The 23,622-nt window shown below is 38.9% G+C and overlaps 1 protein-coding gene across 1 annotated transcript in view; it reads right to left on the bottom strand.

The window, feature by feature from the left end:
* LOC133218286 (phosphate-regulating neutral endopeptidase PHEX-like) overlaps positions 1–21,963 on the bottom strand; it is a 75,696-nt gene extending 53,733 nt beyond the window's left edge. Inside the window, exons 1-3 of the mRNA XM_061364611.1 lie at positions 21,334–21,963; positions 17,247–17,315; positions 14,643–14,804 (exon numbers count right to left, since the gene is read on the bottom strand). Of these exons, the coding sequence (XP_061220595.1) occupies positions 14,643–14,804; positions 17,247–17,315; positions 21,334–21,445 (343 nt within the window). The 5' untranslated portion in view covers positions 21,446–21,963. The remainder of the gene's footprint in view (positions 1–14,642; positions 14,805–17,246; positions 17,316–21,333) is intronic.
* Positions 21,964–23,622: the final 1,659 nt, after the last annotated feature.

The raw sequence follows: 23,622 nt of genomic DNA, 5'->3' as shown, positions 1-23,622 counted from the left end.
CTGTGTATTGAGCTAAGAAGCATGCCATACACAAAAGGGGGAACGATGAGCAAAAGGAGATTCCCAGGTCCATACTGCTGACCTCAAACTGTTTAGTAGTCAAAGAATACCCTGGTGGTGAGAAAATGCCACTTGTACTCTCCCTACAATCCTTTTTCTCCTTAAAAAAAAAATAAAAATAAAATAAAACCACAACCCTGCTGCCCCCCCCCAAACCCTACCAAAACCAAGTCAAACTCATTTGCTTGGATCCTTGCGAGATGTAATGAGATCCTTCTCTCTTATTTATAGATAAGATTTTCCCTAAAAATACTGCTGGATATAATTCCCAGTAGTTTTGGTTTCAAATCCTCAGCTTGTTAAAGACAATATAATGCAAATCATCAACACATATCTTCAATGTCCACAGTTCTTAGTAGAATAATTGGACCTGTTCAAGTTTTAAGAATGGCATTTTAAAAGAAACCATAACTGAAACCTCCATTAAACTGAGGATGAAAAAAATACACTCCTATTAAAGCCATTGCAATAACTTTTGTTCCTTGCTAGTGAGCTGCACAGCCATGAAATTTTGAAGCTAATAAAATTCAGTGGCTGAAGCCCAGCTAAAGCTCAGGAGAGATGCAGAGGATGCGATTCAGTAAAATAAAATAAACTCTAGGAATACACTTGCATCAAATCCTGTTAAAATCAGACCTGATGTTTTCCCATCAAGCCATTTCATTATGCAACAGAAGAAGCTGTAACACTCCTTGCACTATTGTAAAGGATGAGGTAGGGTAGATGCTGTTAATTTGCTAAGAATTCATTTATGAAGAAAATTCTTGGTTCTGATGATGTACAGTCCAGTGATCAAACAGTGAAAGCTTTGATAAGGTGGTTGAATCCTGGGGTCACTGATATAGAAGATGTGATCCAGGCTATGGAGTTTCCACAGCCTTAATCTTAAGCTTCCAGAGAGATTTATAAGCTCAAACTTGGAGCAGTGGTTACATCCACTTGATTTCTGCATTAGCTAGTATAACCAATGCAAGGTCTAGAGTTTCTTCTTATTTAACTCATAAATACATATGGATTTTATATGTCCTTGAATATTTAACTTCTTAAAGAAGAAAAGCAAGACAAGAAGCAATGTATGCTAATCAAAAATATGGGTAATCAATTAGGCTACCTACCATTTGCTGTATCCATGGAAAGAAAGTCACTACTGTGAATGAAATCAATGTAGACATATCAAGCTATCTTTAAATTAGTAATGTCAGGTACTGTGAGTAGCTTCGCCATAGCAGCAGGTTGCAGCAGCCCCTGTCCTGCACTGAGCATTTCTGATCATGTGGGTCAGTGCACGCCAAGTTCTACAGCACAGCATTCTGAAGAGCTGGAGCCCCTCTGAAAAAATTCAGCTCTTAACTATATCTAGCTGGAAAGACACTTCCCACCTTGAAAAATTTTAATGGCTTCAGATACTTTCTCTTTGGACACCAGAATGAAAGCAAAACCTACAAGGTCTTCTAAGGGATAGGAAGAGAAAGACCACCACAGATCCATTAATGTTCAGCCTCATGAGATAATCACAGACCTGCTGTTTAGTTCCCCACTCTGTCTTCCCAAGCACCTGCTCTTACCCCTCACTGGGGGATTCTGTATTTGTACAAATACACTGAGAAGTTCAGTCTAGCAGGCTTCTCTCAAGTCCAGGAGCTGGAGTTAAAAACTGTGGCCAAGTTAGGGAGATCAGGGTTACCAGCATTTTGACTAAAGCAATTTTCTCAGTGCTGAGAAGGATATTGAGTTTGCTCTTATGGCAACTTATTTCTTTTTCTTTAACTTAGCCTTCTTTCAAATTAAAAGCTCCAATGCCCCAATGCAATATTCCAGTTTGGGACTTCAAACTTTTTTTTTTTTTAATAAGATTTTTTAGGAACAAATTGCTTTGGCCAGACAAGAAATACACAGCACTCCAATGATATCAAAAAACAGCCCTTGAAATAATAGTTCATTTGTTAGCTCCCAGTTAAATGTTACAGTTCTAGAGTTGGAATCTAACTTTAGAGATTAAAAAAACCCACAATCTAAGCTGATTTACAGCCTTCTGAAAAAGAACAGAATTACTATTAGCATGAACCATAATTTAACAACTTATTGCAGCTACTGACCCACAACACCAGCCTGCCAATAATACTAAGCAGAAAATCATAGCAAAAAATCACCAGGACATGCAAAGAGAACCAGGGTAGCTTAAGCCACCTTGAATATAAAGTCAGTGATCATGTTTCTCCAGCCAAACATGAAGTACATGTTTGAATGGCAAAGCAGCTCTTATTTAATCACATCTCTTACTTCCTTCACTTTCAAATTAATTCCAAAGTCATTCTTTAAGACAAAAGGGATCTTGGCCTGTGCTACTGATCTCAACCCCTAATTGTCCATGTTTCCATATGCACAGGATGTCCACATGCAAAATTTATGCTTTCCTTCGCTTAAAACTTAGCTATGGCAAGTGTCAAAACCTAATGGTAATTCTGCTCCTCAGCACTGAAATACCATAACTCATCTTATTAAGCAACTATGACACAGTCAGAAACTGGCTAAAGGTATTCATGGTATCCTAAAATTTCTAAGGTTGTAAATTGCTTCATCGTTCATTTTCTTCTACCCAGGGGATGAGGGCAGGGAGTTTCCCATTGCAAATCAAAGTTCTTGTACTTCCGGCAGCCCAGGTCAGCTTGGCATCATTGCTTTCCCTGGCTCTTGTACAAAACGCAGAGAGCATCACCAACAAAAAAATGCTCCATAGCTGGGAGTGACCTTCAGTTGTCTGAATTGTAGATGCTCAGATAGACAGCCAAGGAAGAAAACCACAGCTGGGGTGGGGGGAGCTGGGGTTGGGAAGGGAAGGAAGAGAGTTTAAAGAGTTTATATTGAGTTGCCTTCAGACACTTGTTTTTTCCAGGGCAAGAGCATTAAAAAAGGCTAGCTTCCTGTGGTTTACTACCCTACAGTAAATAGCAATCATCTGCTGTTAGAAGTGAGAGCAAAGCACTTTACAAAGTAAGCTTTGCTGGTGTGTGTGTGTTTATTTAACTGCATACTATTCTGAAGCTGCTAAGAATAGTCTTGTGGCTAAGTGTCACCTTTAATCTTACTTTCCATTTCTAGCCCTTGTTGATTTTCCAGCCTACTGTCTTCCAGAGCTTCACTTTGGTTTTCAACCACTGCATTTTATTTACAGTACTGAGAAATCCTATACCTTTCTCTCTTAAAGGCTTGGAGTGCATTAAAAGGGGATTTGTACAGCCAGATTTGCAGGGAAAAGAATCATGCATACCATTTATTCAGATTAGAAATATTGATTCAATTTGTCAGTGTGATCTGCAGATTGTATATGTTCTATACGCTATCAGACAGTATTCTAACATATACAGTTGAGTTGCATTCTTGAGAGACACTGTAATTTGCTAAGCTTATTTCTCGTTCTAGACAGAAAATTGGAAGTTTTCTCTGCAACTTCCAACCCCAGATATGGAGAATACATTGCGCTAGTAAGGATAGTAGCGCCTTTTTTTGTTTCCATTATCCTTCTACAAACATCTTCTGTATGTGGAAAATGCAAACTGCAGTGTTTGCACAGTGATATACGATGGTGATCTGAAATATAATACTTTATATCTTGAAAAAAAACCCAAACAACTACAGGTGCAAGTGTCCCAGTGGGAATATGCTTGGGGTTTAAACAAAAAACCCCAAAACCATACAAGAGCCCAAAGGGGACATCCCATTTCCTCCAAAGTTGTAACGTGGGAGGAGTGAAAAGCTAGAAACAGACAACTAATTCAACATGAGCTCCCAGAGCAACACAAGCATCAGTCATGGACTGCAAAAAGAGAGAAGCATCAGATATGGAGATTATCTTATTGTTGTACACAGACTGGTGAGACAGACTGGAACACTACCTGCCCTTTGGCCCACTGTAAAAACAATGTTGGACAGCTGGACAAGGTGCAGAAAACATCACAACCATTTGGTTTTTCTTTGAGTGGAATATCTTGAGAAATAGAAGGGCAGGGGGAAGCCGTTTAGTGAGGGAGCATTATTTGTCTCATGAGAGATGATGGAAGGGTGATAGGATCACAGTATGAAAGCACTCCACCCTTAGAAAAAGCTTGGTGCCGAAGAGGTCTTTATCGAAAAAAGGCGCAGAGAAAACTAACAGTTGGAAGATGAAGACAGATTTAGCAGTGACAGTGATTAACCACTGGAGCCAAGCGACCAGAGGAGATAATGGTTTCTCTAACCCTTAACGTCTTCAAGACTTGATGCATTTCTGGATGATCAGCTTTAGCCAATGTGAATTATGTTTTACCCCAGTGCAAGCTATCGAGCTTCATTACATGAGTAATATAATTGTCTGTGATACAAGAAAGGTCATAAGAGATAATCTAATGGTTACTCCTGGAGTTGCACTTTATACATTTAGGATAAGGATCTCAAAGCATTCTTAGACATCTGGGACCAAGGAGATACAGACATTATCCATTGTTGCAGACAAATTGCAGACAAAGAAAGTGAGCCACAGAGGATAAATTCCTCCTTATCTAATTCATATCAGAGTCCTACTGATTGTAATGGTGCTCCTTTATGAGCTTGCTGAAGCTGATCCAAACACTCAAAGGGCTTGATGCTTTGGAGATGGTGAATGCTCCTTTAGTCCCTTTAATGTCAGTGACAGTGGGAGTTGGTCAGCACTGCTTAGATGATGCTCAGTACTACAACTGGAAACAGTTTGTAATGTATTGTTCCCAGAAGCAGATCCAGAAAATAGCCCAAAGACTTTTCATATACCCATGCCTTCCCATTCACTGGGCCAAAGTCAGAAGCTTCTCTTTGTGCACAGTAAGGCCCTATAAAAGCCTTAATGCAATAGCACACTCTCCCTTTGGTTTGGGTAGCAGTAGACAGCAATCAGGTATTTGCTCCATATTGCATGTTTATGAGCTTCAGTTTTGTAGACCAAAATACAGGAACTCTGCCTGTGGAAAGGGAATTTCTTTGCAAAGTAATGATGACAGAAAAGGTGGATTTTTCTTTTAATTCTTGAACAATACTTTGTTCTTCACCCTCCTCTCTATGCTGGTCTACACCTATAGAGTTCAGGTTTCTACAGTGATGAGAATTAAAAAATAAAAGACCTATCAGCTGTCGGCCACAAGCTTTGTTTCCTTCTCAGGTTAGCACTATTATGTGCTACCTCTGTGAAGCAGCAAAACCCAAGTTATCCTTCGGAAATTTGAAAGAGATCCTCTGATGCCAGCAGCTGGAGGTTTTAAGGATGTCCTGTGAGGAATTTCATCTTAAAAGTAGAGAAAAACCTACTCAGAGCTTGGTTTGATTGCCAAAATCTAAACAAACACACAACACTTGTGTGCAGAATGTCATTCCCTGAGGACCATGAGCCATAAGTAAATTATGATTAATTTAGTCTTCATATAGCATGTCTAACCCTTAAATCCCATATTTTCTTCACATCAAAGAGCTATGGCAAAGGAGTTCCTAAAAATCAACTGTAACCCCTAAAACTGAAGTAGAAAACTCCACTGGTGCCACTAAGGGTATCTAAGGAATTCAACTGTGTCATGAAGGCACTGCCCTTTCTTCAAACTCCCTCTACACTGGATTTAAAAAGTCAAGTTTAGTACAGTTCACAGAGCAATGATTCGGCCAAGATGCTAACAGGCATTCAAAAAAAACTTCAGAACCATGCTGCTGTTATGCAAATCACAGCTAGACTAATGCATAGTCTTAATTATTGTAATGGGAACTTACATGTTCCAAGAGTGATAATTTTAGAAGGGTTTGGAGTCTGCTGATACTCATTTAAAATATTTGGTTTCCAGTTTCATTTTTCCAGAGCCCAAAGTCAATCAAAAGAGGGCAAACAATGGTAAGTTTCATGACGAAGGCCTACTAGATGATCAATGTTCTACCTCAAAACAAAAAGCACTGGCCACATCATCTAGATATTATACACCAGACTGTTGTGATAGCTTGACCAATGGTAACTTTCCTGTCTTGTGACATGAAAATATGAGTTTAATGTACTGCAACACAAGCAGTCCAGTTTACAATATCACCCAAGTAGGAAATCTGATACAAATATTTTTATTCTTGTCAGTTTTAAAACCTGACCCCTATAGCTGGAGAGAGGTATAAATGGGAGAGTGAAGAATAAATATATATATGTGTGTGTATATGTTCTAAAAGGAAGTGACAGACTTAACTGACATATTTCAAAGCTACATGTATTTCTTTGGAACAAGACAAGTATAGTCAAGCCAAGGTTATTCTTAGATGAAAATCTGTTCTCTTACTCTCCTGAAAAAGACATGGACATCTCCTGCTGTAGGTCACAAGGTTTAATGTTTCAGTACAACTTTATCCCTCTTCACAGGCTTATTAGCACAGGTCAAACTCCCACATTAATGCAACTGCCCATCTTCCATTTCAGAGCTGCTTTGCATCTGGAAGCCTTGGGAGAAAAGCAGAGCAAGTTCTCTCTTGCCTGGAAAACACTACAGAGTCAAACCTTAGTGCAGGGTGCAGAAGCCTACTTACAGCTCTTCCAACACCAGTGTAACCCAACTTCAAATACATAATTTCAAGTCTGGATTAAATTCCTTTATGCTTTTAAAAGACAAGTTATTCTGATAATTTCTCCTGCTATTCAACTTTAGCATATAGTACAGCCCATTTCCTCTATTAACAATTGACAGCAATATTTGGGTTTTGAGGCTTCCCTAAAATATGAACTGACCTAAATTCATCTACTTTTTTGTAAACTACCAGTTCTGTGATTCATTCTGCAGTGCTTCTTGCTACTTTAGGTGTCTGGTGCAGACTGATAGTCTGCTGTGTACAGTCTGGAGTCCTCATCTCCCCCAGACTCTTTATAAGAAGTGAGCTGCGAATGATCAGTTTTTAAATAAAACTTTGTTTCCAGGATTCAAAAAAGGAAAACACGCTGTTTAAAGGTGTAATTTTCACTCCCTCACAACTAAGATGACAAATAAGGAAAATTTTCTCACCCCTGTAGTAAAAAAATTTTTAAAAATACCTTACTGACATTAAGGCTCTTTCTCCCCTTTGTTTTTCTTGGTGGCTGTAAACATTGTTCAGTTTCAGAGGAATGGAAAGGAAGCACTTAGAGCCTAATGCACTACAAAAATTATTTAAATGCGTTTTATAAATACCTATTTTGAATTTCTAATGTGGTATGGTCCAGATTTCTCTTGTGTTTGCTAAATATATACATGGAAAAACAAGCTAACACCAAAGGCTTGCACAAATCTTTCTCCATATGTTTAAAACTATCCTTGCCTAAATAAAGCTTTTCCCTCTGAGTCTAAAATAAAATCAAATAACTAGTAAATACACTTTTCTAGTGCTTATAATGTAGCTTTTAAATTTTACCAACACATATATTATTTCTACTTTCACATGTTTTGTGTTCCCTCTTTAATCAGCCTTCTGCTACTTTCTTGTTTTTCCCCTCAGTTCCCCATAATCAGGTCACCAAAATCACCTTACTGGAATACATAAGAACTCAAAATAATCACTTCAAGCAACTTTCATACAAACAATCTCCTTGTTCACACAGGAATATGAAATAATGCGGGGTACTAGACACAACTCAGATTGTCCTACCAACTGCCATATTCTATATTCCCACCTCTTCGGAAGGCAGTAGCAGACAGGATGCCAATCAGTGTGGTGATGGGTCCCTTTTCGAAGGCCTTTTTTACATAGCCTCAGATATGCCTTAAAATATAATCATTTCCATATTTTCAAACCATTACATTTTTGTTTTGTTGCTTGAGTGGGTTTTTTGTTGGGTTTTTTTGTTTGTTTGTTTGTGGGGATTTTTTTTAATTTTCAGTAAATGTTACTGTGTATTCTGGAGCTCCAGAAGCTCATTCTGCAGAATTGCCTTTGTACAGCTGATGCCTTAATCTAGGCCTGCATTGTTTTGATAAATTGTCTCCCCCACCCCTTCCTTTATTTTGTAGGTTTGGCTGGCAGGGTTCTTTGTTTATTTGTTTGTTTTGTTGGGTTTTTCTTAAACGCATTTCATGAGGATCAACACATCATTAATCAATCAATTCAGGAAAACATGTTTTGTACTTGATACAACTAATGCCCATCAACCTATTTCTTGACGGCAGTGTCAATGTCACTGTGGATAGACTAGTGACTCTTGAAAATAACCAGCCCATCATTCCTAATTCCTCTGATATTATGATAGAACATTTAATCATTATGAATTAATGTTGCATTAATGAGGATGTAATTAATATGCATGTCTACAGGAATGCGTGAAGACTTAGTAATTAATTAATTCATATATATTCCCAGGTAACATAAATCAAGTAAATCAAACAAATGTTCCCGAACAGCAGTTTCATGAAAGGATGCTATATTCACACAAACCAACCCAACTAATACGCCGACATTTATGGGTTCCCCCTCACCCTTTGAGAAGACTAAGACTTTGCCCAGTCCTCTTGAATATCCATTTTGGCAGTATGGAAGTTTCCATGGAAATGGCATTCAAACAGCTGTGCTTAAGTAAGTGCTTCCTAACGCTGGTCAGTGCCCAAATATACAGTGTGTTTCCTAAATGGCAATGTTGTTGCTTTCTAGTTTCAGCATTTTGTAAATTCTCTGAGTTTTTATATGAAAAGATAAGCACATCACGTGAGCTCCTCCAAAAGTCAATTAACATTATCCTATACAAACTGCAACAAAACCAAAAATCATCTTATGGGGATGTGAGAGCCTCTGTTCATAAATCCAATTTTAATAATGTCTTCACCCATTGAACAGTATTTCCCACCCTCCTTTACCTTGTCCCTCTAGCCTCCCAGTATTATGCTGTATGAGATAACACATGCATTATAATGTTAGGCACAAGAGCTTAAACTGCATTTAAACAAGAGGATTGCAAGATCCCCAGCTGTTATAATATAGGCAGAGCTCTGTACTAAATGGCAGCATTAGGTTTACTTTATTATATTAAGACTTTCAACACATACTTGTATAATTATTATTGTTACTCAGAAAACAGGAATAAGATGTGGTGGGTTGCTATACCTTCCAAGGTACGTATCTTCTTTCTGCAAAGCTACCAGTCCAAAGTACAGACATATAGCTATTTTGAAATTCAGTATCTGTAGATATAAAAAACATACCATTCTTCTGCAGGCAACAGCCAAAACAGGGTTGCTGTAAATCCAGGGGAAATGTGCTGCACGTGGAAAGGCAGTGCGCTATAAACCCCACTACCATTCCAGTCAGGGCTCTGGATGCCACTCTGGTGTCCCAGTAAGGGAGATGATGTGGGAATCCTGTGGCTTAGTTAATCTACTGCCTTAAAACCTCATTTAGGAACCAAAATTATCTCCTTTCTGTACTCATGGTTTCCCAAAATCATCCATTACAAATACAGTTTTCATTTTGAGCAGCCACAAAGCCTGGAAAAAGTCCTAACTTCTCCACCTTTAACTCAGGTACCTTATTATAATGAAAAGTTATCAACTTTTTGCTCAGAGAGATTTACCTGACTTGTCCACTTACGTTTTCTCGTAAATTTAAATGAATAAACCATTACAGGAAAGATCTGGACCACTGAGAAAAAAAAAAAAAAAGTCTGCACCATTGAAAAGAGATCCATTTGTGGTAGAAAAGATCAAGCAAAATCGCATTAAGCACTGTGCTGATTGCTGCTATCTTGTTATCCAGGAGCACCTATCCAACACGAAGATATTGGAGGCAATAACATAAATAACCTCTGAGTTTTGGGGTTTTGTTTTGCTTTTTATTTACTGTTGGTATTCTCCCTCTCTGCTAGGGACAGGTCTCAACCAGATACCTCTGGAGGAAAAAAATCCCAAGACAGGTCAGCTAATACAGAAACCTAGGGATTGGTGTCAGCATTTACATTACAGATTTCAAGGACCACAGCCAAGCCATCCCAGTAGTCCCAGCTGAGCACCTGTTGAAGGGTGGGGGAAGAGAAAACAGCCCCAGAGAGCCCTGCTGCACAGGGTCCTCCATGCAGGACAGCAGCCACTCAACACTGACAGCAGCTACTCAACACCAGCTTCTGTCTTGTCTGAAAAGACCATGCTATGGCCAAACAGTATGTATTTCCACACTGAGATATTTTTACTTTACTGGTTCTACTTTAAAAACAATTTATTTTCTAAAGAACACCGCTGAAGATCATCTTGGGAAAAGCTGCCTACACTGCCAAGTTATTTTGTTTGCTGTCTGTCTCATGTTCTATAAAAACCCACACACCATATCCTCCTAAAAGTCTCCATTTCTTTCTCTTTGCCACATTGGAAATTCCTCACTTTAAATTGACTGTCATTCGGAAAATAGCCACACTAGAAAGCTTAGTGCAGCAAATTAGTCTGGAGTAGGTCTCTCGCTGGGCCAGGATCAGTATGGAGACCTAATCTGTAAACCGGTTTCCACAGACATAAATCAAAGTTAAAAGGCCTGGAAGACTCGTTCACAAATGATTCACATAACTCAAAGCAGCTCGTTTGCAGTGCTGAGATTTAGGAATGTTTGTGTGGTTTGTTGGGTTTTTTTTATTTTTAATTTATTGCTTCCTGCATGGTCACTTGGGAAAAAAAAAAAAGGAAAAAAAAAAAGAAAAAAAAGCAAAAACCAAGCAAAAACCCCAGTTGTATATCATCGTTCTGCAGACTTCAGAGAAAGGAAAAGAAACTGCTTGGTTCAGGATCAACATTCACCACAGGCAATAGGCACTGATTTACTTGCCTCAGACTTCCAAGTTCTGAATTATTCATAAACAAAGCCACTTGCATTTCAATAGTAAGACAATAGTGCTCCTAAACTCTTAATTAAGGTCACCAATCAAACTGGAAAAATTCAGCAGGAACACAAAGAGCTTTGCAGGAAATTTTATGGCAAGTGAAAAATATTTATTAGCTCACAGAGACATTGCAATCTTGACATAAGGCTGAAACAGTTGCAGTTTGAGGTAGCTTTTGCTTTTTGCCACAGTCAAAGCAAATTTTTCCATTTTGAAGTACTCCAAGAACTTCCTTAGAAACCCACTGACACTGACAGAGTTTGTGCTCAACCAGTTAGAGGCACTTTTTAACAAGCCTGCATCATATCAGCAAATGAAAGGCTGTCTTCAAGTCACAGACAGCCTGGTCCAGACAGGAATGCTTAACTGGAAGTAAGAGTACTTTGATCCAGGACAGTTCTATAAGGAACTAAATTTTTTAACCTAAACATTAGATGTCTATTACCTGGATCTGGGTTATAACCAACCCCCCAAATCTCTGCTTTTGACATATCTTTGGCTATCTACAATTATCTTTTGCGTATCTCTCCACAATGGATGAAATCCTGCTGTTGATGTCCAAGGAGAGAGCTACCACTGCTTTCACCAGGTTAGGATGTTACCCATTTTGTATAGCTAGGAGACCAACATAAGTTACACATGTGATTTGTGGAGTCCTCTGTGAGGAGAAAAAGAAATCCAAGTGACCCTCAAAGGATGGAAAATAAATATAAAATTGTTATTTTATTTTAGTTTGAATCCATCCTAAAACAGCCAGAGAAAGCCATGGAAGCAATAAATATATATGATTGCTGGTTCATAGTCAACTTATCACCTACCAAGACTCCCAGGTCCTTCTAAGCTGAACTGCTCTCCAGTAGGTCAGTCCCCAACCTCCTCTGGTGCTTGTGGTTCTTCTTCATCAGGTGTAGAACCCTACACTAGCCCTTGTTGAACCTCATTAGGTTTCTCTCCGCCCAGTTTTCCAGCCTATCAAGGCCACACTGAATGGCAGCACAGTTTTCAGGTGTATCAGCCACTGCCCCCAGCTTTGTATCATCATCAGCCTTGCTGAGGGTACATTCTAGCCCTTCACCCAGGTCATTGATAAGCAAGTTGAATAAGACTGATACAGAAAATGTTCTGTTCTGAAAATGCTCACTGATACAGAAAATGTTCTGCCCTTTTTTGAAGCTGACACTTGCAAAGTTGTATGCTCTTGAGTGTCTCCAACCTCACAAAAAAAGGAGAAAAAAAAAAAAAAAGCTTTTCTCTCAAACCCAGTAACACTTAATGCAGTGTTCAGTACATTATACAGCTACACTTACCACTTTTTGGTAAGGCAAAACTAATTTTTACACTTGCTATCCATTAGCAACTGGAAGATCTTCTGTAGCAATTGCCCCTCAGCAAGAAATGAAGCTTCCAGAAGACTGAAGATACCCTTGTGTAACAAAGGCTATACACAGGTCTTTGTACAGATACCCAAAATCCCTTTCTGCCTAAGGCTCAGGAAAATTCAGGGACCAGAAAAAGGATTGGATGATTTCAAATAATTTATTTTAAGTAACACCAATTTTTAACATGTTGCCTGAATAAATACTTCCGTCTATATCACATTAAAGAATATCAAATATGAAAAATGTGGCTTTCTGGCCAAGCCATGTTATCACTTGGAGATTAATAGTTTTCTTTAATGTGATAAGTATTTCATAAAATAAAATTTACTTAATAATCAGCTCTTTAAAGACTGGGTCTTTTTCATCTATTGAATGGCAAACAGGGATATTTACAGTGAAGTATATAGTTCCACTAAGAGTTCTTTAGGAAAGAGAAATTAAATTGGGTTCCAAGGTCTGGTCAGCCAAATGTCAGTTTCCCTATGCAAGAGTTCTTCATCTTGCTAAAACTTCTGATAGCAAGGTTTTGGTCATCCACAAATGAATAACTCAGTATTGAGTTAATTTATCGATGTAACTCAAGCTGAAACATACACATAGAGGCTGAAGTTATGCCTTGTTATTTCAGGTACCAACACTGACATCCAACACTATTATTGTCTTTTTCCTTTCCTTTTTTTATTACCAAGACTATATTTTGGAAACTTTATTAAACAGAAAGCTAAGGAGAGGATGACAAATGTCATATTAAATCAACTCCTCTACACCACCCAACATTTCACATCTTTGTCCCTTTACCATGCCAAGGAGCAGTTTAGGCCATATATTATTATCAGGCACTTCATTACACCCTTTTTTAATATAGAGTTTCCATTAAGCAAATACTTCTCACTTTGATGTTTCTTTCTTTGTCTTGCACTTTACTAGCTATGGATTAGCAACTTCTAAAGGGACTGCAGTAAGAAAACCATGGCATAGCATGATGTTCTTGATTAGGCTCTGTAAAAAGAGGAAATTAAGGATGAGTCACAGCTTACTACTCTATATTCAATTAGGACTGGCTTCATTGTGGCTGTGGTTCGTGCAGGATGTGCAGTTATCTAATACAGCCTGATTCTGGCAGCAGAACAATTAGAATGCAAAACGTAACTTAAAACAGGCTCTGGCAATATTTTTTCCTTTGTGTGACATCTTTCCTTCTGTGACATCTTCAGCAGACTCAAAACAGCAGTCATCAGATCATATCCTATACTGAGATTCCAAATTAATATTCTGAAACCGAATGCAACTTTAAAAATACTCAGTGGTGGAAAAATAGAATATGATATGGCTGAAGAAAGCAAGTGGAGAAGGGCTTTGATGCCTACACATGCACGTATGTACAAAATCTAAGAGATAAATAAATGCTATAACTAAACACAACATCCTGAAACTGACCTCTGTTCTGTGGTGTCCTCAAATCAGGCTCTTACGTCAACAATGTGCCCAAGACGTGCAATGCTCAAGCAAACCACCAGCATCAACAAAATCTTGCATATCTCCCTTCTTATGCATGACTCACTTTTAGCAATGATTATAAGAATCTGGCAGGGTTTTCCTACCTAACAGTAATCATCACCCTTTCTCCCCAGCTGGTCTGCACAGCTTCCTGATGAAGCCTTTGGCCTTGCTGCAAAGTATAGCACAAAGTGAAGTCACATGCACATTAAGATACCTCTCTTCCTACACGTTTCCACCCCAGGGCTATTTTTTCCTCCAGACACACATTCTTAAGCAGCATTCTGTTTCACTGATGACAGCTCAGGTACTTCAATGGCAGCTTAAACTGCGACGTGAAGGAAACTCAATACCCAAACAACCTCTGTCTCCCGAAATCTATAAATTGCCGCCTGTGAAGAGCTAGGTAAGTGTACTGGAAAATATCACTCTGGTTTTGCCTTATTGTATTTTTTTCCTGCTATTGGCCACTGTTACAGACAAAGCATTCTCCTAGCTTGATGTTTGTCTGGATCTGCGACAATCTTAAATGTGTGTGCTGTGCTCCTGAGCTCCCGTCTGCCCATCTACGGCAAGGTGGAAAGAGTTCAAATCCCCTTAGCCTTTTCTTTTGGTATAAGGCAGGGTTTTGAGCAGCTGTATTCTTCCTCCCAAATTCTGATTCTGTTATAATTCACTTTGTCTCAATGTTACTTTCAATAAGAAACCAACAAGAACATATTTAAAAGAAAGCATCAAGTTGGGCTGTTGGATATTATCTAATGATCAGAAAGAAGCTTGGAGCCTTCATTCATTTCAAAATGAGCCCATTAACAAGCTACGGTAACAGGGCAACCAACCAATTTCAGTAATGACATACTTACCCTTTAGTTTGAGGTCTACATTGTGTCTCAGCCAAGGATAAACACCATAGTTTGACATGTCTTCAGGAATAGGGTGATTATATATCCAGCCATCACATGCAAATCGATAAAAATTCTCACACGGATCTACAGATTGATTTATCTTGCTTAGGATGCCAGCAGCTGTAAAAAAGACACCACACAAATTTTGTGGAACATTTTTTCCTAAACAGAGAATTCCATGAGGCCACATTCCAGAAACGAGTATTACCATCTACCAGTCTCTCCAGCATGATGCTGACCTCACTTACAAGCTAAGCTTTGCCTGTTCTGGGGCTGATGTCTGCCCTGATCTCTGTAATTTTTCAAATAGTGTCAAAAATACCACCCAGCATCTCTAGCACCCAACAGTGCCTGCATGGGAAGCAAAAACCCCTGCAAAATACCTCCAATGAATGTCCCTGAGTGCTGTACAGCAATGACCATGGCACCACTGCAGGAATGTGAACTGCTGGAGCCAGACTCCTGAAGACAGGCTCTTCATTGTTGCCATGATAGAATTAATTGCCTGAGGAATTTAGTAGCACACATATCAATCAGCTTGCAATTAGTATTCCAGAAATTATGCACTGTTTACCTTAAGCTGAATAGCTGCACAGGAAAACAAATCAAGTTCTCATCTACCATTCACTGGAAAAGGTAACTGTAGTATTTTCAGCTCCATTTTGTGACTGCATCCTTGCTAGTTGCTATTGCAGGTGAGACTGGTAAGGGAGATCAATCTGACAAGCTAGAGACTTAGTTTTTGAGTATCTAATCATAGAATCATAAGATAGTCTGGGTTGGAAGGGACCCTCAGAGGTCACCTAGTCAAACTCGCCTGCAATGAGCAGGGACATCTTCAACGAGATCAGGTTGCCCAGAACCACATTCAGCCTGGCCTTGAATGTCCCCAACAGTGGCACATCCACCACCTCTCTGGGCAACCTGTGCCAGTATTTTACCACCCTCATAGTAAAACATTTCTTCCTTATATGTAGTGTCAGTCTACCCTCTTTTAGCTTAAAACCATTAGCCCTTTCACACATTATAGTGACCGTGCCATAAATCTACATGGGTTGAGTTACATGGAATATGTGGATGCTGGACTTTTTTTGGCTGAATGACCATGTGTTTTGAGATTTAGCCAAATAACTGATTAAAATTCCTAGCAGGAATTCACCTAACTTTTACAGACTTTATGGTACTATTTCTAGCATGCAGTAACTTCTTCATACACTTAGAGTAAATCTTCCAATGGTATTTCTATATCTCAGCTGCAATTCTCTTTCTCATATGAGAAACTCTCAAACTGACTACACTGAAGATATTTCCGTCCTTGGTTTCTCTCTCTCATGAAAAGCTGTACAGCAGGTCAGGGCTCAGGCTTTGAGATACTATGTAGTCACTACTCAGTGCACTTTGAGCTGGAACATGCAGGTGTCCAAGTCTGCCCTGGTTAAAAACCCAGCTCCTGCTGAGCCTACCCAAAATTCCATGTTAATTTTTGTGCATGGGAGAAGAAGAAAGCCAATTCAGATTTAAACTTATAAGTGACATTTTTTTTTTGTTGTGAAGCTCATGATGAAGCCCCTACAATTGTTTGTTTTGGTTAGGTTTTTGGCAGTGGTAGTGTTTTGATTAGTCATCCCACCTTACTTAGGTATTTGCATTCATTCAAGAATCAGCCACAGACCATGGTGCTCACGGTGACCAAGAGCACCATCAGCGCAGCACAGAGCAGAAGCAGAATGACAAGAAACATCCTGGTAATGCTGAGATCTGCAAATTTTGCAATTTACAGAGTCCCACAGAATTTCTCACACCAAACACTTCACAATATCAGCTTAAAATGGCTCATAATGGAAATAAATACTCTTATAAATTCACACAATGTCCACTTTGTTTCCAGTAAAATAACCCTAGGGGCAGATTTCCAGATGGGCTAACTACTGTTTGATCTTTATATTCAATATAAGACTCTTATTGATTTAGTGTGAGGAAAACTCTCCAAACTGACCAGTGCAAAATTGGTGTCTCAGGTCCTATCAGTCTTGGTCCCTTTAGTTCACATTTAATACTAATAGATGTCCCAGCTCTATGAAGGTTACCACATGTATCTCTGTGTGGGGAAGAGAGCCTGCTGATAAGGAATTAGTAGATCTTGAGTCACAGTCACCACATTACAATTGTGCAAGTCTGTGCAAGATCTGGCCCTGAAGCATTTTTGTGCTTAGGAATTCACCTGCTAGTTTTCTGACTACTGGAACACCAAAATACACCTGAAGGTCAAGTCACCCAATATTTTGTTTCTAGCCAAAAAATAAATAAGCCCTATGGGAAACTTTGAGTTAACCTGGGTAGAATAGAGTTAAAACAATTTAAAACATTAATTTCAATTGCAGAATATAAACAGATCTTTAGCAACTTAAACAGTGACTTTCTAAAACTTTGTTGGACTTTTTTACCCTCATTATTAATGATGATTTCTGAGTAAAATGTCTCATGAAAAAAACTAAACAGGATAATTATTTCATTAACATACTACAATTATGATACAATAGAGAAAATAAAATTGTTGCTTACCAGCTTCAATGCATTCTGGGGTCAAACAGTACTGTTGCTTAGGCTGAAACTTTATGATACCTTGGCTAACTGCAAAACGGAAAACCATTATGAGATCATTTGTAGTTAATTTTGACCATTGCAGCCAAATGTTGTGTACTTGATCATTCAAATGTCCGTGCAAGCTGTCCTCAACACATCTCTGGCTATGTGGATTTAAAGCAGTTAGAATGCATATGAAGTAAATACTGCAGCTTGTAAAAAAACTTTTGCCCTCCTGTGCCTCATTTCTCTGCTTTGCTTGTAGGCAGGATGGAGCAAGGGCTATTTCTCAGCATATGGTTTGCACAGCACCTGGCACAGCATTTCAGCCCTACTCACCAACACAATGCAGACAATTAATCATTGTCACTACCATCCTCCAGAGATGCAACTTCCACAGCTGGCAGTGCAACATGGAGTGATCTAGCCACCTTCCACAGGGTATCCACAGCTCCTCCTGAGCTGTGGGGCTCACACTGCTTGGAAGCACCAAGCTGCACAGCCCCACCAGCATGACCTAGCACCAACAGGATGCTTTCAGGGTCTGCTTATTCCAGCCTGGAATACACCAGTCAGCAATGGGCATAGGGATAGCTATGGTTTATAAAGCACAGTACAGTTTCTGTCTGAATTGTCTCCCAAATGTATTGTAACTGCATTTGCTTCTAAAACCTTTGCTGATGAGAACTATGAAATTGTCAGTTAATTTTGCCCATCTTTTAAAAATTTGTATTACAGCTGCCACAGAAGCTTAATTGCAGACACTGTTGTCAGGCAGCAAATATGCAGATAATTGATACTTTGGATGAGGATGGGAGAATCCCAAGGGGTAGATGAAATAAGACTCAGTAGATGTGTTCAGTAGACAAATAAATGTCTAATCATATTAATTATATTAATAACTTGGTTCATGGCAAAAATAAAAAATAAATTAAAAACAACAATAATGGAATGTATCAAGGTATCATAATTTCACCAGCACTGATAATTATTTCTCCTTTGGTTATATGCCGCTCAAAAGGGATAGGAAAATATGAAATGGTATTTCAGCACAGGAAAATTTTACGATAAAAAAACTAAAGTGAGAGTTTAATTTCTTCCAGCCTCATAGCTTTAATGACAATTAACGACAGAAATGGCTGGATTGCAATCAGATTTACTCAGAAACTGAGAATGTAAAACTATTTCTGGATAACTTTACCAAAGCTTGCATGAACACAGTGAGACCACCTTTGTAAATTAGCCAAGAAATACATGAGATTTTGAAGCATTTAGAGATTGAAGAATGGTAAAAAATAAGAGAAGTCGAGGTCTCCAAAATACGATTTTGAGCCACATGAAACACAAATAATAGATAATATGCTTATTAATTGTTGCTCTCCTCCCAACTTGTCCCTTTTTTAAAGTTAGCCTTTTACAACCCATCCAGGTCTTGACAGATTGCTAGATTTTTTTCCTTAATAAAGCACATTCTTTTGCACTTAATCGGAAGTTAGGGAGAACAAAAATGAATCAGTAGAGAATCTGAAGTAGCCCTCATAGTTTTGATACTTATAAACAAAAGCAAAATACCATTTCAACTGATTTTGTTCCATTTACAACATCACCATTATAGCAAACTAAAACCAGTTCTTTGGCAGTAACATTTACCTTTCAATGAACAGCTAATATTGATTGAAAATTTTTACTTGGTTTCTTTCTTGTACCTTTTTGTTGTTAAGATAACTAACAATTACATTATTACCTACAGTTGTTACAACACTCAGTGTCCCCGCTTCTTCCTTTATAAACCTGTTTCCAGATTCTTAAGCAAATACACATTGTAGTTAAGTTCCCCTAAAAAATCTGGAAAGGGAAAACACCAATATGCAGAAGCAAATGGTGTGGATGTTCCTATAATCTGAGAAATCCAGGGTCTACCAAGTCAGGAGGAGGGGCTACCGAATTGAAGTTCAAAGTTGCCTGACTTCTTTCCTTCCTGGGGAACTGGAGAATGAATTGCTTCTTTTTGCTCTGACCCTGGCTCCTAAGCAGGAGGTGGGTCCTCTCCTGCTACAACTCACACCACCATGCAGAGAGCTGCAAGCAGGACCCAGTCTGATGCCAAGTGACTCCTCTGGTAGCTCCCTGCTGGAGTCATAGTATGGCTACAGCTGGAAAGACCGAGCAACAGTAAATAAAAATACATAATTCTCTCAAATTCCTTCTTAGAGTTGCAGGAACTCATGAGAAGAAAAACAAGAAAAGCAGGAGAAGGCTACGTGTCACTCCTCAGTGTGGGAAATTGAAGGGAAATCATTCCAGGTGTACCAGAAACAGCAAGTTTTGTAAAATAAATGAAAACTGAAGAAGTCATTTTGAGGTACCTAAAATGTTTCACATGACCAGTTATAACAGTCTCCTTTTCTACAGTTTAACAAATCTAAAAAAAAGAGTTAAACTCAAACTTACAAACAAGAGTGTCACAATGAAACTCTGAAACATTGCACTGATAAAATGTTGAGCCAAAACAATTTAACTTTTTTCCTTTATTCTTTTGGTTGAAAACCTTGGACAACTCCCAGACAAATCCTACGAACATTTTTGTTGACCCACAGCCAGCGTTTTTATTTTCTTAGCAGTTATGCCAATGAAAATTTTGACACTGGCTGTGGAATAGACCTCAGCACCCTTAGAAACTATGTCTAAGAATTAACATATTTGCTTGAATTTTCACGTCGGGTCTATGGATAGAACAATTCTATCTCTGACAAGCTACGGTGGCAAATGTCTGCTTTTTACAAGCAATAAACAATCTAGCGTTAAAATAAAAGAAAAAAAAAAGAAATAAGGTCTCTCCATTACCTTCTGGTGTTTGATATTTTATTCTTGAGATGAAAAACAATGTTTTTCATCTAGAAACAATATTTTGCACTAGCAAGTTGAAGATTCAAACCTACTCATATTTACAAAGGGTTCTGTTGAACCAAGTGGGGTTACTCACTTGTACACGAACTACTTGCCTTCAAATGTTTGGAAATTTTGCTCTAGAACAGATAAACAGTCACTAATTGCAACCCTGGTGCTTTAAATATTTTACATAGAACCTAGCGTAGTTTTCTGTTGTGATGATAAGTAAAACAGACTTTTTAAACAAGATCACAGAATTATAAAGGATTGGAGGGAATCAAATAACGGTTAGAGGCTACATTCCCTCCAGTCCAGGGAAATCTGTGTTGGTCTAAAGAAATGAAGAGTTGGGCTCAATTATTCTCAGCCAGTATCTGCCTCTGAAAGTTCTTACAAGATATAACACTGGTTTCTCTTCTTTATTCTGCTTTGTGGCTCTGGGTTCATTTATACTTCTTCACATAATTTTATAGGTGTAGATGTGTTTCCACGCAATACTCCAACAAAATCAATCTACAGATGAGTCCAATCTTGGAAAAGAAAAACTAATTCTTTCTCTATTTCATCCAGTTACAGCTTATGAGTCCGATCAAAACGTTTTAATCTTATCCTGGATGTAATCTTTCCGATTTTTGCAAAGCCGACTTTGCGATTCATTATAGAAGATGAGAAAGATCTAAAAAATGTGCAAGCATATGCACTATTGAAGCCTTCTACAGCAATGCTAGTCAAGCCCTAAATGAAAACCAAATGAAGGAAAACCCAAAGATTCTATAGAATGTGTGCACTACAGATTCATTTTCAGGAAACAGAATATTATTGCACATCGGTCACAATCTGTGCATTTGGAACCAGCGTTAGTGACATGCATAGTTTCACCCGTTTCTCCCTGTTTTGTGAAAGAACCCAATTCTAGTGAGAACACATTCAACTGAGTATCCAAACATAATTCAGCATTCAGAAAGTTACATGAGCTCACATTGCATCTTCTAGCTCTAGCGTTCCCACAACAAATCCTTCTCCTGACACATTTCCATTTCAGCATAAGTATAAAATGAGGGGAAAAGAAGAAAAGACTGAGATTTTCATGAAAACAGACTGTGGAGCACAAACGCTGGTATCAAGAAGCCAGGCTGGGGAGGGTTGCATTGAGGTTAGCCTCAACCTTTTCACTTACCCAAGAAAAGTGCAGTGCCAAGCACAACAGTGCCACTCACAAAGATTCCAAGAGCAATTCGTGTGGCTTTGCTGGCTGCTCTCCTGGACTCAGGTACCGTCTCTCCTTCCATCGGGATGGCCTAGGATGTGCTTGCTCTTACGGAAGTCTGGGTTTGTTCTGCTGCTGTAGTATCAGTATTTCAGCTTTCACAAACTGCACCCATGAGCTCTCCTCCTCCTCTCTCCTATTTACAGCTCCAGGTTTCTGTCGTGAACCATTTCCTAGGCACTTCCTGCTCTCTGTCTCTCAAAGGAAAATTGCGCATTAAATAGTCGCTGTCTCCTACGTTTTCCTCTGACCAGGAGGAGGAAAGGCGAGTGGTGACCACTGAGTGTACAGCCCTTGCTGCCTGTAGAGCCAGTATGAGCCAATCACTCAGCAGTCCCCCTTATCAAGGGCTCCGAAAACAATGATTTCACAATGTTGCTGAACAGATGTTTTAGCTATTCAAACATATAGCTGTAAACCCTTTACAATCAAAGCAGGATTGCTGACAACTTTTATGAACACAAAACTGATGGAAGGTTTCCTTTTTTTCTCCTCGTGCTTATTTAAAATGACTAATTATCTGCTGTTTAAAGTTTTCCCCTCTTAAACCATTCCTGCTGCATCATTTGGCTTCACCAGAAGAGATACCCACTCAGTGGACAAATCCCTTTTTAAAGCTTCTGAGGAGCTCTTAGAATATCATGTAACATTTTATTTTGGGAATTTGGTATGTGACACTGCATGCCAAAAATCACAGTCCTGCAGCACAAAGCAATAATCAGCACAACCTACAGAATAGGGCTGCTTTAAAAGCTAGATTTTATTTTTTTTTTCCAGTCAAGTTATTTTAGTCCTTACTGATACATAATGAATCTTAGGAGGTGATCTTTTGCTTCCAAGTACTAGTATGAGTTTAGTGGAAAGTATCTATTTGGCACTTCAAGTTGGTGGGGAATAATAATAATAATAATAGAAAAAGAAAAAGCTGTATTTATATGGGTTTTTTTAGTTTTGGCTTAGACATGATAATCATTTCAGGGTGAATTTCTCTGAGCTGACTGTGACATTCAGCCTTCTGAGGAGCTCTCACTCCCTCCAGAGCTGGACTCTCAGGTAACACAAAAAGATGCAGGGAGAGGTATTGCCATGCTCATGCTCCCATAACAGTTATGTGTTTGAGTTATTTCTGTGAGGATTTAGGAGTACTTTTCTCAGTCCCCACCCATGTGTTAAAAAAAAACGCGCAAGTAGAGAGAAGAAAGGTATACATCAAAAGGTGCATATGATGGCAAAGTTGCCAGTTTAGAGACTGAATGTTTCTTCCCCATGTGAGCCCCTGCACGCAGGTTGTCCTGGATACCAGATGGGCATAAAGTGAAAACCCACCCCATCCAGAAGAGTTTGAAGGTCCTGAAACCCTCACTCCTCAACCCCTGTACAGCCTAGCTGTGGTCCTGCAAAAAAAACACCCTCATTTCTTACTCCTCTCCTTCTTTGCCAGCAAGTTCCAGGAGGGAATTCTCATCTCTGCTTGGCATAGAACAGCAAAAAAGCATTTATTTACTTTCACCTGCCTATTTTTCCCACATATAAACTATAATTTTTGACATCCATCCGCTGAAGAAAGAGGGAAAAAATGCCATGAAACCAAGAGGACCATGTACCTTCCAGCACAAGAGTTCCCATTCACACATGAATGATTCCATGGGTGTCAGCAGATCCCTGGAATAAACAATCCTTAACACGAGAGTAGCACAGGTTTGAGAAGGTATTTAAGTGACACTTGTGCTGTTGAGTCTTTATATCAGAAATTACTGGAAGTCTCAAAATGGCTGCCAAAAGGGCAGGGTATTGACACAGAAAATGCATGGATATGCTGTGATCTCAACACTGAATCAACTTTGCCCATAATCTGAATACTGAATAAATCTCAAAACCATCTGACAAGCATTTGCTCTTGGTTGCAAGATGGTTTTCCTTCTATGTCAGTACTGAACCACTGACAGTACAAACGCTGAACAGTTATTAGACATATGCCTACTGCCCATCATCTTTATATGCCTCCAACCAACATTAAATGTTCACATCCTTGCTCAAACTGTCCCATACTTTATAACTCAAATTTTGCTTCCTAGAGAACTGCTACCATGTACTGAATATCATGCTCTGTTAGTGTTTCACTAACAGCATTTTGCTTTCAAGGTGCGATCTCTCTCCAGGACAACATCAGGCCAGAAACCAAGAACAGCTTTCAACGGT

This window comes from Neopsephotus bourkii, unplaced genomic scaffold (genome assembly GCF_033783945.1).
Source record: "Neopsephotus bourkii isolate Nb327-2 ecotype Australia unplaced genomic scaffold, CSIRO-AGI_Nbou_v1 NB_1234, whole genome shotgun sequence".
NCBI classification, from domain to species: Eukaryota; Metazoa; Chordata; class Aves; order Psittaciformes; family Psittacidae; genus Neopsephotus; species Neopsephotus bourkii.
The sequence above is the reverse complement of the archived record's forward strand: the minus strand, read 5'-3'. Positions and strand labels throughout refer to the sequence as shown.